Genomic DNA, 19,046 nt, shown 5'->3' on the forward strand with positions numbered 1-19,046 from the left:
CCTGGCTGGAAGAGAAAACGCAGAGGAGGGGCGTGTTCTGGGCTCACCAAGGCTCTGCCCAGCTCAAGGTCAACCAGGGACCACATAGCCCTTCAAGAGTATTTATTGAGCACCGCCTGTGTGCCTGGAGAGCCAGGCCTGCTCACGTCTGCAGAGGGACACTAGTCAGCGGCTGCCATCCACCAGGCGAACGTGCACCTGCTGTGTCATGCTGGCGTCGTGCGTGAGGCTGATCCGCAAGGCCACTTTGATTTGTTTTACAACACCCTGTTCATCCCCTGCTCCCGACAAAACCCGGTGGCACCTGGCTCTTCTGTTCACCTGTAGGTAACGAAACATCATGTAGTCTCCGAGTCGCCCACGCTGTTTGGATGCAGAAATCAGAACACCCTTCCCCTGTGGCCATCAGACTTCCAGGTCGAGTCAGTGTTTTGCCGGCTCCCCTGCCCCCCGCCGAGACCCTCTGCAGCCGGGGAAGGTGCGCTCTCCCCTGCCCTGCGCAGTCCCCCACGGGGGGCGCGTGTCCCCCGAGGAGTGGAGGCTGCTGGGCTCTGACTGGCCACTAGCAGTTTACCCACTTGGGTCTCCGCGTGCGTGGTCTTAACCCTAACCCTGGAGCCCCAGTTTCCCCGCAGAAAAGGACGTGGTAATCTTCTCTTTGAGAATCACTTAGAACCTGGCGACTCAGTTAATCGAGATCACCCCAGTGCACTTCTGGGAGAGGGCAAGGGCTGCTGCTGGCTTCCTGCTCCCGTCTGTCCGCGAGATGAGCAGGTCCACCCGCAGGTCCCAGGAGGCCGCCCTCGGGGCAGAAGCCTTGCAGGATCCAATGGAGCCACTGTCAGGATTTAACAGGACAAGGCGGCCAGTGTGGCTGGCATTGGTGCTTGGCACTGCCAAGCAGTTGACAGTGTCTATGGAGGTCCCTCTGCAGTTGACAGTGTTTGTGGAGCTCTCTGGACAGTGGATGGGTGTTTATGGAGCTCTGTGTGGTTCACAGGTGTTTGTGAAGGTCCCTCCGTGCAGTTGACAGGTATCTCTCTCTGCAGCACGTAGCCACCCTCAACAATGGCAACCCTCACTGTGATCACCTTCTATATTTTGTAGTCAGCATGCAGGACATTTATAATCTGACGCACGTGTGTTATTTTGAACTCATGATGGCAGCGGTGCCAGGGCAGGAAAAACGATGTAGAGTGAAAGTGAGAGGAGGCAGGTAGGTCCCCTTCTGTCACTCGCACCCTATTCTTCGGACAAAACCAGGTCCCAGGCTGCCCTGATTCAAGGGGTAAGAAGACCTTTTCATGGGAAGGATGGAGGCCAGTGGCCACGTGCAATTGATCTGCTGCAGAGTTGATGTTAAGTAATTTCCCAGTGAGTGTGTAAATTACACGGGTGGGCACACACCTTTCTCGAGGCTGCTTGGATGTGGCTACCTCCAGTTCTTTGGTGTCAAGGAGGGACTTGCTTTCTCCCTGTCAGATTCCTGGTCCCCATGCGCCAGGTGCGGTGGCCTATTTCTGTATCATTCTCAGCACAGTACCTGGCACTTAGTCTTCTGCGATGACAGAGTTGATGAAGGTCAGAAGAAACTCAGAGGTGACATGACCTGGACTCCATGACCCCATTTCACAGACTGTGACACTGATTCACCCGGGAGGTGAAATGCTGATTTGGGCTCTGTGGCCAGTACGTGGTGGATCTGGGCTCGAACTCAGGTCCCAGACGAACCCTGACATTTTTGTACCCACTTCCTCCTGGTTTACAGCTACTGGACGAAGCCGGGCTCCCTCACTCTTCTCTGTGTGACAGACAGCAGCACTTTTTACAGAAACGAGACTCCGGGAGCCCTGGAGGTGTGTAATTATAGAGATCCACAGAATTATGTGCAGCAATTGTACTGCTTGCTCACGTTTGAATTACACACCAAAAGGTGCTTTCTTCCTTGGAGAAAGGCTGTCAGTCTGGAGGGCCTGACTCGGCTCCACTTTCTGGTTGAGAGTGATGGACAGTGAGGCCTCCTTCCCTCGGGACCCCTCGCAGGGGAATCTCCTCCCCTCCTGGCCCCCTCTGCCCGGGTGCCCCCAGACCTGCCCTCTCCTTGGCACCCACGGCACAGCACCCGCCTCCTCCCTGCCGTCCTGGCTCTTCCCAGACCTGCCCCTAAGGGGGACGTGCCCGGGAGTCTGGGCTCCTTCCCCACCGGCTTCATGCTGTCTCTGCCCGGCCTCACACCCTTTCCTGCATGTGGTGTCACACGTGTTCTCCCCTGGCTGCGGCACTCTCTGACACTAAAGCCACACATGTCCATTTGTCTACCTGTGTGTCTCTGCGGAGGCCCCGACTGCCCCTGAGCTCAGTACAGCCAAAGGCAGCCTTGTCCCCTCCCCAGGGCCCATTCACACTTCACTCCTCACTGTGTCCCGACCTTCACACCAGGCCATATCCTCCTCCCCCTGTCCCCGTCCCCCGTCTAATGTCACAGTCTCATTCATTTATTCAGAAAGTGCGTGCTATGAACTACGTGTCAGGCATGGCCGGGAAAGTCTGCCCCGGAGACCCTCGGGGTCTGGCGGCAGCGTTTATAACGGCCCCACTGTTGTTTTCAGAAGGGGCCGGGCCCTGCTGCCTCTGGCCATGACAGAGTGATAGGAGCTGCCCTCTCGCTAAAACCACATATGAAACTGGACAGTGTGTGCGAGACTGTTTGGCGGCATTGAAGCAGGCAGGGTGGGTCTGTTATCCTCAAAGGGAGGCCCTGGGTGAGCCCACAGGTGGCTGCCCAGCGTTCCCCGGGACATCTCCCCGTGGGGCACAGCAAGGTGGCCTCCAGGCAGAGAGGGAGCCTCACCGAGATGAGAAGGTGGAGACTGGAGTTTGGGCTGCTGAAGCGCCTGCAGCTTGTAGGCTAAGGAGGAGCTGTGTGGAGGGCTCTGTGGACATCCGGTTAGCCAAGGGCTGAGATGTGCCTTTGTGGGCAGAGATCACCTGTGGGCGTGAGAGCTGAGGGGTGATGCTAGGGTAGGGAGTGCTGGGAGAGGTTGGGGGCTCAGCCCAGGCAGAGTGAGAGACCTCAATGTATGTAACAGATGTGGAAAAGCCACAAGGACCACGCCTTAGGAGTGAGGGGGTTGCCCGAAGACCATATTCAAAAACACATGGACCTGCAGTTATTGCAAATGTATCAGGGGTCTTAAAGGACAAGATGATCATAATGAATGACCAGATGGAGAATCTTAGCAGAGAAATGGAAACTATAAAGGAAAGCCAAATGGAAATTCTAGAATTAAAAAGTATAATATCTGAAATGGAAAATTCATCCACAGATTGGAGACGGTCTCACAGCATCCCTGCTCGGGCAAGACATGCTCTAGGACTGTTCTCACATGTGGAGCCAGGACATAGGCCAGGCATTCGGGGTTATCTCTGCCACTTCTCCTCTGTCCTGGGACCTATTCCTCCTCCTCTGTTCAAAGGCCAAAGCCTTGAGCACATCAGCTACATGGCCTGGGCCTTCCAGGTTCTAGAATTGCCGGTCTAGACTTGCAGTTTGGCTGAGAAATGACGCATTAGCAACATGGGGATACGCATCCTTGTAGCTACGACTTTGTGCATCTCTGTGATTATGGCCTTGGGAGGAATTTCAACATTCAACATGCAGACTAATGGAGAAAAAGGTGCCTCACGGTCAGTGTATTTTAACTCCAGAGCTTCTTAGCCTATGTTCTCATTTATACATGACCCCTTTTACATTCCCTCTTTCTTCCCAAGAAAGCACCTGAGGCCGTGGTTCCGGAAGCAGTAGCCTGTGATACTGGGCAGAGTAGCAAAAGGAGCTCCTGGAAAAGCCTGCAGTAATTGGAAACTTTGACTTAGGAATCCTTCCCTTTCTAGGGATTGGCGTGGGGCTGGCACCCCAGGGTGAGGGCCATGCCAACTTCATCTGCACCGTCCTCCAGAGAAGCCTGATGAGAATACTCGTGTGTGTGTGCAGGGAAACACAGGAATGAGGACATTTCCTGCAGCTTTGGTTAAAAGTGCAAAAACAAGCACTAACCTAGATGTCCATTCATGGTAGCCCAGCTCAATAGATGACAGGATTATGTGATATTCACACTGTGGGGTCATTTACAGCTACTCGGGGGAAAGAGCTAGATTAACACTCCCTGCTTTGGAACCGTGGCCAGCTGTGGAGTGGAGATGGCACGCTGTGGAGTGTGTACTGCGTGTACGGTATGATTCCGCTTTGGTAAAACAGTGAAGGTGGGAGTCTGTAAATTGTTAATTGTGTAGAAATAGGTCTGGAAGTAGATGCTGCAAAGTGTCAGCAGTAGCTTTTTTTGGAGGTGAGATGTGGGCAAGGAAAAGGAGACTCTTTTCCTCTTAATACTACTGTTAGGCGTGAGCCGTTGCAGTGAGCATGCGTCATGTCTGTAGCTGAGCCAGAGAACGTCCTTCTCCGGGCTGGGCTGGGCTGGGAGGCAGCCGGCTCACTGCTCTCAGCTGCGACCTGGGGGCGCTCACAGCTCGATGAACTTCATTTTCCCTTTCGTTTATTTACCAAGGAGGGTGGAGGTGAGGAGAGAGCCCATTGGGCTCCTTTGGTTTGCATGTGTGTCACCTCCAAAACTCACGTTGAAATTGAATTGCCATTGTGGCAGTATTAAGAGGTGGAGCCTTTAAGAGGTGGTTAGACCATGCGGGCTCTGCCTTTATGTGTGGGATCAATGCTAGTATAACAGGACGTGTGCCTCCCACCCTCTTTGCCCTCCCGCCATGTGATGCCTTCTGCCCTGCTACGGCACAGTAAGAAGGCCCTCACCAGATGCCAGCATCTCGCTCCTGGCCTTTCTGGCCTCCAGAACTGTGAGCCAATACGTTATTGTTCATTGTAAATTACCCCACCCCAGGTATTCTGTTATAGCAGTGCGAAATGGACTAGGACAAGCTCTAGTTCTTTGGTTGGTGCAAGCACCTGGGAGGTCGGAGGGTGGTTCTGTCTGCACCTCCCTTGGGGAGCTAATCACCTAACAGCCCTGTCCTAGGGAGCCCTGAGCTCACGGAGCATTGCCTGGAGGCAGGGAGGCTAAAAGACTACCCTGGAGAAGCAGAAGCACTTTCTGTACTGATTTTGTTTATTTTTATGAACAGGTAATATAGTCACATGGCATAAATTGAAAAGGAACTAAAGACTGTGCCATAGAAAATCTCTCCCAATGTTACCGGCTTCTCATGCGTCCTGTGTGTTTTATGCATACACAAGCACAGGTGCGTATGTTAAGGTTTCACACCTTGGAGGCCAGGTACCAGGGAGAAGCCCAATGCGAGCCCTGCCACCTCCTCCTCCTCCTCCTTTTAGTCCCTCCCTTGCTTCCCGCCCACCTAGACTGGAAGGGAGGAGTTTTATTCTGGTGACTGGCGTTGGAACCAAGGTCCTGTACTTTCCTTTGATGGAAGACATTTTATTACTGATTCAGTTTCCTCACTCAGTATTGGTCTGTTCAGATTTTTTATTTCTTCATAATTCAACCTTGGTCGGTTGGATGTGTCCAAGTGTTTATCCATGTCTTCTAGGTTATCCGATTATTTGGCATATAATAGTTCACAGTAGTCTCTTACGACCCTCTGCATCTCTGTGGTATCAGCTGCAAGGTCTCTTTTTACATCAGTGATTTCATTTATTTGAGTCTTCTCTCTTTTTGGTCTAGCTAAAGAGTTGCCAATTTTGTTTATCTTCAAAAAAAGTAACTCTTTGTTTTGCTGATCTTTTGCATTGTTTTTCTAGTCTCTGTTTCATTTATTTCTACTCTATTATTTTCTTCCTTCTACTGATTTTGGGCAGAGTTTGTGCTTATTTTTCTAGTTCCTTGAAGTGTAATACAGGGATTTTGAAATCATCTTTTTTGATGTAGGCATTTATTGCTATAAACTTCTTTCTTACAACTCCCTTGACTGTATCCCATAGTTTTAATATGGCATGTTTCCATTTTCACTTGTTGCAAAAATTTTTTATATTTCCCTTTTTATTTCTTTGTTGACCCGTTGTTTATTCAGAAGCATGTTTCATTTACATGTATTTGTAACATTTCTGAAATTCTTCCTGTTACTGATACCTATTAATAGTTTTATACCATTGTCCTCAGAAAAGATACTTGATATGATTTAAATCTTCTCAAATTTGTTAAGACTTGTTTTGTGGGTTTCACATATTATCTGTCCTAGAGAATGTTCCATGTGCAGTTGAGAAAACTGTGTATTCTGCAGTGGTTGATGGAGTGTTCTGCAAATGTCTGGCAGGTCCATGAAAGTTCTGTTTAAATCCAACATTACTTTCTGTCTGGGTGATCTGCACACTGCTCAGGTGAGGAGCTGACGTCCCTACTGTTATTGCATTGTCATCTACCTCTCCCTTTAAACCTAATTATGTTGTCTTTGTATATTTAGGTGCTCCAGTGTTGGATCCACATATTTCTACAATTGTTATGTCTGTTGCTGAATTGACCCCTTTATCGTTATATAATGACCTTTTTTGTCTCACTTTACATTTTTTTTTGTCTTAAAGTCTGTTTTATCTGATATGAGTGTAGCTACTCCTGCTCTCTTTTGGTTTCATTTGCATGGAATATCTCTTTCTATGTCTTTGCTTCCAATCTATGTGTGTTCTTACAGGTGAAGTGATCCTCTTGTAGGCAGCATAGAGTTGGGTCTTATTTTTTTTTTAATCCATTCAGCCACTCTATATCTTTTAATTGGAGAATTCCATCCATTTACATTCAGGGTTATTATTGATAAGAAAGGACTTATTCTTGCCATTTTGTTCATTGTTTTCTAATTGTTTTGTGTGTCTTTTGTGCCTTTCTTCCTCTGTCATTGTTTACCTTTGTGGCTGTTGGTTTTCTGTACTGTTAAATTTTGATTCCTTTTTCTTTCTCATTTCTGTATCTGCTATAATTTTTTCTTTGTGGTTACCATGGGCCTTATCTTAAAAAATTATATACAGACTATTTTAATCAAATAACTTACATCCAAATACTCTAGATTTGTACCCTCCCCCCATAATTTATAATTGTTGCCTTAATTTACATCTTTTTGTATTGTATGTTTATTACCAACTCATTGTAGCTATGGCTATTCTTAACCATTTTTATTTTTAACCTTCATACTAGAGATTTGAAAGATTTGCATACCATGGCTTGTCTTAAATTCTGTTTTATCTAAGTATAGCTACTTATATAGTTTTTTATATAGCTGTAGGTGGTTTTTCTTTCAGCACTTTGAATATAACATCCCATTTTCTCCTGGCTTTCTGGGTTTCTGCTGAGAAGTCTCCTAATATCTAGTGAGGATTCCCTAATACGTGACTTAATGCTTTTTTTCCTCAGTCCTTTTAGAATCTCTCTTTATCTTTGACTTTTCAATAGTTTGATCTTAGTGTACGTCAGAGAGGACTTCTTTGGGTTGAATGTATTTGGGGCCTTTTGAGCTTCATGGTTCTGGATGTCCATATTTCTCCCAAGTCTTGGGAAGTTTTCAGCTATTTCGTTAAATAAGCTTTCTATACATACCTCTATCCCTCCTTCCTCTGTAAATTCCGTAAAGCAAATATTTGTTACTTTAATCATGTCCTATAAGTCCTGTAAGCTTTCTTCACTCTTTTTTATCCTTTTTTCTTTTTTTTTCCTCTGGCTTGGTTATTTCAAGCTCAGAAATTGTTTCTTTTTGATCTAGTCTGCTGTTGAAGCTCTCGATTATAATTTTTATTTCATTCATTGAATTCTTCAGCTCTAAGATTTGTTTGGTTCTTTATGATGTCTCTTTATTGAATCTCATTCGGATAATGCATTGTTTTCCTGATTTCAGTGAATTGTCTGTCTGTATTCTCCTGTATTTCACTAAGTTTCCTTAAGATCATCATTTTGAATTCTTTTAGGACATTATTAAAAATTTTGGAGAATTGTGTTACTTTGGTGGTATCATGTTTCCTTGCCTTTTCATGTTTCTTGTGTCCATGTGTTGATATCTGCACATCTGGTGAAACAGTTGTCTCTCAGATTTTATAGAGTAGCTTTCATAGGGAAAGACTGTCACCTGCAGATGGGGTTGTAGGGCGTCATTTGGGTAGGATGTGTTGGCTTTGATTCTGGGTGGGTGCAGTAGTATAGTCTCTGTTCAGTTTGTGATCAACATCAACACCTGTGAGTGCCTCTATGGCCTAGGCTGCAGGAGGTTGTTGTGATGGTGGTGACAAGGTAGATTGTTAGTGTTTTTGTTGGCTGATAAATACCTTTTCTATGTGTATAGAGGTAATTATGAGGTTTTGATTTTTCTTTTTTTTTAGTTTATCAATTTGGTGAATTACATTGTTGATTTTTGAATAACAAACCAATATTGCCTTCCTGGGTTAAAGACCTCATGTGGTCAGGATGTGTTAGCATTTTTATAAGTTGTTGGATTTGATGTGCTAATGTTTTGCTTAGAATTTTACATCACTCTTCTTGGGGGATATTGGTCTTTAGTTTTCTTGAACTATTTTCTGGTTTTGCCATCATTGTAAATTCTGGCTTCACAGAGTTATAAAGTACTCCCTTTTTCTTAGTTTGTGCTGCTGTAACAAAATACCACAGACTGGCATTTTATAAATAAGATTTATAAATAATATTTATTTCTTAAAGTTCTGGGGCTTTGAGAAATCCAAAATGAAGATGCTGGCATGTTCAGTGTCTGGTGAGACTCCATTCTTCATAGATGGCACTATCTAAGTGTCTTTACATGGCAAAAGGTAGAATGGCAAAAAGATGTGCACCATTGTAACCTCTTTTATTAGGTTATTAAGTATGAAATATCCAATTTCCTTAAATACTAAGTTTGACAGTTAATATTTGTGACATTTCACTTCTTGTTTTATTTTTATTGTAAAGATACATCCTTGTTCTTTGAAATGCACATTTTGACTTGTGAATATCTTTCAGACTTTTTTAGAACAATTTTTGTACAATCATAGATAAGTCAAAAGTTCTTATTATTTTCAAATATGAGTTCTGTCATAAAACCAGTACAAAACAGACAGCTCAAAATATCAACAAAGTGTTTAGAAAGGAGGTGGGTAAAGTTCCGTTTCTGGTAAGTTTAATCTTAAAAATGAGCCAAGTGGACGACCTGAGACTGAGGTGGATAATGGTAAACTTTTAATGTAAGGGCCTTAATGAGGGAGAAGTCCATTCATGAGGGAGAAGTCCTCGTGACCGAATCATCTCGTAAAGGCCCCTGTTAATCCTATTGAATTAGAGATTAAGTTTCAACAAAAATTTTGGAGAGGACCCAAACATTCAAACTGTGGTGTTTGATTTTCTGAAATTATTTATATAAATTGGTATCATTTATTCCATAAATGTTTTGCAGAAATCATCAATGCCATCTATCTGGTTCTAAAGTGTGTGTGTGTGTGTGTGTGTGTGTGTGTGTGTGTGTGTGTGTGAAGGATTTTAGCTAGAAATTCTATTTCTCTAATATATAGGTCTATTCTGGTTATATGTATTTTCTTGAGTAAGTTTTGGTAGTTTGTGCTTTTTCAAGAAATGTGTTCAGTTTATTTCAGTTGTCAAATTTATTAGCAAAAAGTGGTTCATAATATTCCCTTATATCTTTTTTTAATATTTGTAGAGTCAGATGATGTCAGTTTCACCTCTCCAATTCCTGATACTGGTAATTCGTGTGTTATCTTGATTTCATTTTTTTCTTCCTGATCAGTTTGGCTAGAGTGTTCACCAATTTTATTGATCTTCTCAGTGAGCCAGGTTTTGTTTTCATTGATTTTCCTTATTGTTTTTCTGTTTTTAATTTCATTGGTTTCTGCTTTGAGCTTCATTATTTATTTTCTTCTCCTTTTGGTTTACTTTGCTCTTCTTTCTCTTGTTTCTTAAGATGAAATCTGATGTCATTGATTTGAGACCCTTCTTTTTTTTTTTTTAATACCAGCATTTAATACTGTAAATTTTACCCTTAACATCACTTTGATATATTTTCATTTCCTTCAAAATACTTTCAAATTTCCCCTTCGATTTCTTCTAGGAATGATGGGTTATTCAGAAGTTTTTATTTAGTTTACAAATATTTGGGTATTTTTCTAGAGGTCTTGCTACTGGTTTCCAATTTAATTTCACTCTGGTCAGACTACATACTTTGTATGACTTGAGCCCTTTGAAATTTATTGATACTTGTTTTATGGCCCAGAATGTGTTCTGTCTTGGTAAATGCTGTGTGTGTACTTACTAAGACTCTGTGATCCTCTATTGTTTGCTAAAGTGTTTTATAAATTTTAGATCATATTGGTTAATAGTGTCGTTCAGGTCTTCTGTAGCCTTGCTGATTTTCTATTTGTTTTATCGATTATTTAAAGAGGAGTTTTGAAATCTCCAACTATAACTATGGATTTATTTAGTCTCTCAGTTATATTAGTTTTCTCTCTGTGTATTTTGAAGCTCTCAGAGACTCATCGCACATTCGGACTGCTGTGCCCTCCTGAGGAAGCTCGCTCTCTGTCGTCATGAGGGGACCCTTTTTATACCTGATAAGGTTCTTTCGGATGAAATCCACTTTATCTGATATTCATACACCCATTTCAGCTTTCATTGACCAGTGTTAGAATGGTACATCTTTTTAACATTTTATTTTTAATCTATTTGTATGTTTCTATGAAAGTGCTTGTTTTGTAGCAGCATATAGTTTGGTCCTTTTTATCCATTCTGAAAAGCTTTATTAATTAGGATATTCAGACCATTTACATTTAATATGATTACGTTACTAGGTTTAAATCTACCGTCTGGCCGTTTATTCTCTGTTTGTCCCTTCTGGATTTTGTACTTCTTCCCTTTCTTTCTGCCTTCTTTTGGATTCAGTCTTTTTTATTTCATATTATCTCTTCTGTTGGCTTATTAGCTGTCACTCTCTGTTCCGGCATTGCAGTGGTTGGTTGCCGTAGTGTTTGTAGTATACATCTCTATTTTATCACTGTCTACCTGCAAGGGATAGCGTACCACTTCACTTTTAGGCTTATAACCTTGTATATTTTTATTTCTTCTTTCCCAACCTCTGTTCTATTATTTTCATCCATTACGACTCATGTTTTCTCATAAATTCCGTACTGTATTATTTTTATTATTGATAAAGTCTCGTACTTGGGAAGACAATACTGTATTCTTTTCTGCAAATATCACTGAGAAAAAGGCTTTGTGCGCTGAGTGAGCTCAGAGTCGGATACAGCTGGCCTTGCACGTGGGGTCTTCAGGGAACCGCCAGAGGGGTCAGTGATAACAATTTTGGGGACGAGTGTTTGAAGGGCTCCAGCCCCATTCTCTTCCCTCAGCGGGTGACCGTAGCCGGCTCCCACCGCGACTGCGGACAGTTCCGGGTCAGGGCTGCTGCGGAGCTGGAGAGAGTTGGGCAACGGCCCCAAAAAGGTGAAACCTCCTCACTGAAAGTCAGCTGCTTTTTCTGGAATAAACATTTCTTTAATTTGGTTAATTTCCAAAGTTGTGAAAAAGTTGATTCTGATCATTTTTGACAGTTTTCTTGTTGCTTTTACAGAGGAGAGGATTTTTCACCATTTACTCTGAAGTCACTTGACAACATTCTTTCTAAGCAATTATTTATTTTTATATAAGGAAACTATATTTTTGAGAAAAAAATACAGAAAACAAAAATTCAGCAAAATGATCAATTCTTGGCTTTTCTATGCCTAAGTTGGCCACATACACGTGCGCATAAACATCCATATATAATATGCATACTCTTCTATCACCTGCTCTCCTTAGCGATCTATTGTGAATATCTTTTGTCACTCAGTAACATCCAACCACCCTTGTAGTAGGTTCACGATATTCAGAGGGACCAGCTGCACGTGACTGAACGAAAGCCCTCGAGTTGGTGTCTGGGTTGTGCTGAGTTTCTTTCACGAAGAACTCTAGGGTAGACGTCCTCTAACTCACTTCTTATGTGCTGGTGCCATCGTTCCGGGAGGCAGATTCCCGCAGGTGGGATCTCCAGGTCGGAGGGTAGGAGGAGGAGGCAAGTGTGTTCGGGGCGTTTGGGAAGGAGGATCTCGTTTCCTGCAGTGTGGACGGAAGGGTCCCTGTTTCTCAGTTCTGCTTCCCATCCAGTGTTAGGCCGTGTGCTCCGGGAGTGCGCCCGTAAACACTGACTCAGTCAGTTGCATAAAGAGTTCACTCAAATTCTTGAAAAGTCCTCATTGTAAGCTATTTTCCTGGAAATTTTGACTTTTAAGTAGCAAAACCTGGTAACTTCCCGATCGATACCTTGGTGAAGATCAGTCTGTCCGTAAGGTTTTGTCGTGGTCTCACTGCGTGTCCTTGTGCTCCGAGGGGCTGCACTGATAAGCCGATCGGAATGACCCGTTCCCAGCACGGTTCTCATGGAGTGAGCTCTCGTTTACGTCTCGAAATCTCCAGTGAAAGGATCTTTTCCTCCGTTAAGAACAAATATGATTAAATGTTTGTGACGACGAGCCTAAGACATTTGCGATAGGCTTTAAGATCTACTTTATCAAAAGCTAAAAAGATTAAACCACATGCAGTGTAGTTTTATGTTTAAGCATATTATAGTCCTTTGAAAACAGCGGTTTCTGTTTGCCGTGTATTAGACCCTTGACATTTGTGGAGGATTTGTCCCGGGACCTTTGTGACTTCCTGAGCTCACGAACGTCACCGCAGCGCTCAGTCTCCCCCAGAAGAACATGCAGCAAAGAGCAACTGGAAAAGGCAATCGACGCCAGCAGGATCTTCACGATTCTGTAAACATAGGGCTGCAGTCACGTATGAAGCTATTAAATTCAGGCCGGCGCCCTTGCTGAAAAGGCCTGCAGAGTCATTATTTTTCTCTCTCTGAAACACGTGGCAAACAAGTGGGCATTAGGGATTCAAGCCTTGAGTTCTACTTTTTGTATGTTACTTTATCTCAGACTTCTGCTAAACTGTCATGTTGTTTAACTGATTGTCTTTCTTTGTATTCCCATCTCACACGCTAGGAGTTGACTTTCTTTTGGGAACCATTTTTCTTAAGAAATAAAGTCTGCTTCATGTAAGGCAATGACCCTGTTGGATAATTGTTAGAGCTCCCAGGAGTTAAATCCAGGCCCTGATTAACCTGCAAACCCACCATCTGCATCCTGCATTACACTGTGGAGTCCACATGTGCGTTGCCAGGGCAGGTGGAGACTGTGTTACTCGGGAAGCTCCACTAACCAGCACCCCGGCACCGCCCAGCACCTGGGGATTGGCCCCCTCTGCCTGGGAATGAGCCCAACCCCATCTCTGCTCTAAGTAAATATAAATATTCTTTTCCCTAAACTCCCCCTCGTGTACCCTGATGTCACTCAGTGCATTCTGAACCTGCATAGACACAAAGGCCAGAGTAGGCCGAGCTGACCTGGAATCAGCCCACCCACAAGTTCACTCCATGGTACTCATTGACGACCTGCCATTGCCACACTCTTCCGGGACACAGGGAGGGCAGGCTGGCCCTGAGCCTCGTCTGTGGAGGAGACTGATCTTAAACTACCAACAGGAAAGGCATCAGTTGGGGGGAATTAAAACAGGTGCCATGGGGGGGATTAGAAGCTCCTGTGGGCCTCTGAAGAGCCCAGTCAAGCTGGGCCGTACCCAGGAGGAGGCAGGCCCTGCACATTGGGCAGAGCAGCATGGTAGACAGAGGGAAGATGGCAAGAAGATCGTGAGGCGGGATGTCTAGGAACTGAAGGGAAGACTCACGTGGCTAGAGGGTAGTGGGTGGGGCAGGGGAAAGTGTCGGTACCATGTGGTCCAAACTCAGACACTTGACAGAAAAAGTGCTATTAGTAATCACCCTGGGACCTGGGATATAGGCTCCCCAGCCATGGGACATGTGTCTGTGAGTGGGGGGCTTAGTGGACGGAGGTAGTGGCATCACTTTGCCCCTGTGGTGCCCACTGTCCCACGAGAAAGCACCAATGCTGCCAGATGTGTGTCCCCTCAGGCCCTGCCCCTCACTCCAGTCCAGGGTCCTTCCTCCGGCAGGTGGGTGGCTCTGTTCACAAGCCAGCCCTCCACTGAGACCCGTTTTCTTTGTCCCCTTCTGTCCTCTCCCCCTGGGTGTGGGGCTCCTAGGAACGCTGCCAAGGAAATGCAAGAAGGAGCTCCTGGCGGTGAAGCTGAGGAACCGGCCGAGTAAGCAGGAGCTGGAGGACCGGAACATCTTCCCCAGGAGGACCGACGAAGAGAGGCAGGAGATCCGGCAGCAGATCGAGATGAAGCTCTCCAAGTAAGTGGCAGCGCGTGGGCTGCGCGGGCTCAGTCCTCTGCGGACCCTGCTTCCCCAGGTGCCTGGCCGGGCTCAGGACACGGCATCCGCAGCTGGTCTCGCGGCCCCGCCACTGTCGGCATCTGTGGCTGACGGTTCTTGCTGTGGGGGCCTGTCCTGTGCACGTAGCGTACTTGGTGTCCCTGACCCCTGCACGTTACGTGTCCCGTCACCACCAGAGCTGCCCCCGGCATCACTAAATGCCCCCTGGAGGGTGAATCACCCCTAGTGGGGACCTCTGGTCTGTAGGATCCACGTGAGGACTGTGCCAAGCTGGCGAGGGTGTGCCCTGTCAGGGCTGGGGACGGGGGACAGGTCCTATGCATCTCCATCTGATCATTTTTCTGCAAGAACGTGAATCCGGCATTGCCAGATCTTTAAGGTTTTTCAACAAAAGCTACACACACAGTCATGCAGTCTGTGTTACTTAATGGCAGAGATGTGTTCTGAGAAGCGTGTCCTCAGGCGATTTCGTCATTGTGCAAACCTAGAGTGCACTCACACCAACCCGGATGGTGTAGCCCACCACACACCTGTGCCGTCCGGCGTGGCTCCTCCCGGGCCGCACCCCGGCACCGCTGCTGTGGGCACCTGGGCTACCGTGGCCAGCATCTGTGTACGTGGCATACTGACATGTGGACAAGGTACAGCAAAAACGAGGTATAGAAGATGAAAAGTGGCACCCTGCCTAGGGCGCTTACCGCGGGTGGAGTTTGCAGGGCCGGGTTGCTCTGGGTGAGTCCGTGAGTGTGAAGGCCTCGGACGTCCCTGGGCACCGCCGGGGGCTTTATAAACCTGCACACTTGGGCCGCACTAAATTTATAAAAATAATTTGTCTTTCTTCAATAATAAATTAACCTTAGCTTACTGTAACAGTCTTTATAAACTTTTAAATTTTGTTTAGCTTTTTTGACTCTTTTGCAATAACACAGCTTAAAACCCAAACACATGGTACAGCTGTAAAAAATATTTCCTTTGTTTATGTCCGTATCCTATCAGCTTTTGACTATTTTTAAAATTTTTAAGTTATTTTTACTTTTTAAACATTTTTGTTAAAAACTGAGACACAAACACACACACTAGCCAGGCCTGCACAGAGTCAGGATCAGCAATATCCCCGTCTCCACCTGCACATCTGGCCCTGCTAGAAGGTCATCAGGGCAGTGACACGCGTGAGCTGTCACCTGTGATGGCAGTGCCTTCTCTGGGTGCCTCGAGGGGACCTTCCTGATGCTGTGTTGCAGTTAACTTGTTTTAACATGTAGGAGGACCGCACTCTGAAATAATGATAAAGTATGGTGCAGTAAATACACAAACCAGTGACATAGTCGTTTATCAAGTATCACGTGGTGCCCGTAATCACATGAGTGGGAGCTTTGCACCGCCGGTAGTGTGGTGGGTTTGTCTACACCAGCATCACCACAGACATGTGAGTCGTGTTGTCCTGCAACGTCACAACAGCTACAGTGTCACTGGGCAATAGGAACTTTTTCACCGCCTCATAATCTTTTTTCAGTGTGTGGTTGAATGAAATGTCACGCAGCACGTAACTGCACGTACACGTATGTGCCCACATGTGATCTGGACAGTGTGTGCATGGAGTCCACATTGCTGTCTGGCTGTGACCCAGTACCGTGCGTGAGCTCCTTCCGTGTTACAGCCCCGAGGGTCCCCTGGGTGGCCATGGGGTCCTCGGGCTGGAGGTCGCCTGTGTCCTGGGCAGTGCTGGCTGACCCCTCACGCGCTCTGCGGTTCATACTCCCTGTATCACGAGTTAAAAGTCCTTCCCCGCCTGGAGGTTGGAAGAATCACATTTAATCTGCCTGTTGTTTGCACTTGCTTCCGACTGTGCCAGTGGATGATGGTTTTCTATTTGATAATCAAACCAAGTTCTCTTTCAAATTAAAATATTAAGTGAATTGATTTAAACAACAAAAAGGCCGAGTAAACGCTGACAGTACACGTGGTTCAGTAAGGCTACCGGTGTTACCCTGCAGTGCTGGGGCTGCGAGAAGGTGGGGTCCCCAAGCCTGGCTGGGGTGTTGGGGGGAGGTGGGGGGCTACAGGATGCCAGAGGCCCCCACGTGGGAAGGGCCGGGACGCGGGCACTCAGCCCTGACTCGCTGAGTCTCCAACTAATTTTAATTTTAGACCCTGGACCAGAACATGGTAGCTCTCTGGACATTTGTCACCATGTTTGAAAACCCAGAATTAGACACAGAGAAAACAGCAGTTAGAAATTATGTCCCGGGGGAGGGGGGTGGGTGGACGGGGCCTCCCTGGCGGGGTCGTCTGTTTTCCCCACAGAAATGGCTTAATTGTTCCCTTTGTCTTTGTTTTGCCTCCTTTCTGGAGATTCCTCTGCCGTCTCTCGCTGGATAAGTCAGCCCCCGGTTGCCATGGCAACGTGCCGTCTGCTATGCCCCAAAGAGCATTTGGTGGTTTTGTTTTACATTTTTATTTCCAGACTCGTATTATTGTGTCTTATGAGTGCTCCTGGGGCTCTTCCGGGTGAGGTGGTCTCTGCTCCCCTCCCCCACCCCGTGACACACGCCGTGTGCGTGGCCTGGGGACTCCAGGGAGGCGGGGTCGTCGGGGAGGAGCAAGGTCTCCCGGGGTCTCCCCGCGCTGTGTCCGGAAGGGCTCAGCTGCCTCTAGGACACGCGTGCACGTGTCAGCAGGGCATTAAAGACCACAGTGCCTGCGCTTCACGGGCAGCGTGTCCTGGAGATCACGCCACAGCCCGGGTGGCCTCGCCTCCGTCCTGACCACCTGCTCGCGTGGGGAGGGCCCTGATGAGGACGCTGCTGCCAGCTTTCGTTTCTAGGTGCCCACCACGTGCTGCCAGTCTGGCTTAACTTGCCCACGTTCAAGTGATCCTCACGCTAACCCAACAGAGCAGGTGGGGGGGGGTCACTCCATTTGACAGGTGAGGAAATTGAGCCCCGAGAAGGCAGCAGGGCCGCACAGCTGGCGGGAGCTGGTTGGAGTCGGGGCCGCCCGAGGGAACATGAGGCCTGGGCCTCGGCAGAGATCTGGACAGAGCGGCCGCGGTGCCTTGTTGGTCTTGGTCACGGCTGTGCATTTCCTCACATCGGTTTGGCTTCAGCCGGGTGTGTTCAGGCAGCCACCAGGCCTCGGGTGCAAAGGATGCCCCGCCTGTGTTACAGGAGGGGGTGGCAGGGGCCGCGTAGACTGTCGCCCGGCAGGAAGCAGGGGGAGTTAGGGAGAGACACAGCCAAGCGCAGGGTTTGGAGAAGCACAGCCGGGGCTCGGGTCCCGCCGTCCCATCTCCCGTGCGGGTTTGCGCCAGCTCTGGCGTCTCGGAGCCTGTCCTGGTTTGTGAGATGGAGCTGGTGGCAGCACCTCCTTCTGGGCCCCTTGGAAGGTTCCATGTCTGTTCCTGTAGAAAGGTGTAAAAGCCCCAGCAGGAGGGGCTGGGGGCTGGAGCTGCTGGCGTAGTTGAGGCCGGGCACACTCCTGGGCTAGGTGTCACCTGCACGAGGGGAACAGAGGCCACCAGCAGGCCCGTGGCAGGACCAAGCGGGCACAGTGACATAGCCAGCGGCTGAGGCCAAAGGTGCCAGAGGGCCGGGCAGTGAGGAGTGTTGCTGCCGGGAGGGGCTTGGGCAGTGCTCCTGCTGGTGACTGTCCTGAACTCCCCCTGGGGACCGGGGACCCGGGCAGGCACCCCTGCGTGTGCACAGACCTTCTGTGGGGCTCGCCTCAGGGAGCCCTTTGGGCCGGGGCCTGTGAGAGGCTGATGAGAGCTGCGTGGCCTCCTGCCGGCGCGGGCGCTATGCGCGTTACCGCGGCAGGGAGACTCTCCCACACCGGACGTTTAGTTCTGCGTGTCAGGAGCAGGCTGCTACTGCCCCGAAGGCGGCCCGGGCTGTGTATAGGAAGGGAAGCAGGACACGGTGTGCAGCCGATTCAGAGAACTTCCTCCTCCCGACGTGCCCGAGGGAGGCAGGGCTATTTTTGGTCCTGGAGACAGAACGTGCTGCGCGTGGAGACGGTGTTCCTGGGAAGCTGCTCTTGGGCTGCGGGGTGGGGTGGCGCTGGGCCTTTGTCCTGCTGTGGGTTTGCGCCTCCACCTGAGTGGACAGCAGCTTTTGCTTCTATGGAAATGTTCTTCTGTAAATTTCAGACAAGAGGAGGGAGGAAGAATCAGTTCTGATGCCAAGGACAGCGGCATCTACGGGCCCTGACCATGGGTGGGTGCTGTGGGGACGGCCGCGCCACCATGCCTGCAGTGCCCGTGAGGGACTGTCCTCCCCGCTCTGCAGATGGGGCAGCTGGGCACAGAGAGGTCCAGCTGTGCTCCCAGCGTCTCACAGCAAGTGAGCGGCCAGACCATAAGCTCCAGGGCGCTTGCTCCGGACCCCTGAGCCTTAACTGCCTGATGCCACCACCCCAGGCTCTCCCTGGCAGCCAAGTTTAGGAAGCCGATGACATGCTGGGGCTACAGTCCGGTTGCTGGTGAATGTCTGTCTGCATTAAGGAGGCAGTTAGTGTCCGCAGTCACTGCGCCGAGTCCCCTGCTCACCGACACCTGCCGCCCCGCGGCTCTGTGCTGGGTGGTGCAGGGCGTTGCCTGCGTCCTACATCCAGGAATGAGCACACCCGGCGCAGGACGCTCCCAGCACAGGGGCCGCCTGCAGCCAGCACTGAAGGTTGCTCTTGCCACAGTTACC

General features: G+C 48.1%; 1 protein-coding gene across 1 annotated transcript in view; it reads left to right on the top strand.

Moving 5' to 3' along the window:
* PHACTR3 (phosphatase and actin regulator 3) overlaps window positions 1–19,046 on the top strand; it is a 68,259-nt gene that overhangs the window by 22,690 nt on the left and 26,523 nt on the right. Inside the window, exon 7 of the mRNA XM_045528471.1 lies at window positions 14,157–14,310. Coding sequence (XP_045384427.1) covers window positions 14,157–14,310 — 154 coding nt within the window. The remainder of the gene's footprint in view (window positions 1–14,156; window positions 14,311–19,046) is intronic.

Source organism: Lemur catta, chromosome 17 (assembly GCF_020740605.2).
Source record: "Lemur catta isolate mLemCat1 chromosome 17, mLemCat1.pri, whole genome shotgun sequence".
Taxonomy (NCBI): domain Eukaryota; kingdom Metazoa; phylum Chordata; class Mammalia; order Primates; family Lemuridae; genus Lemur; species Lemur catta.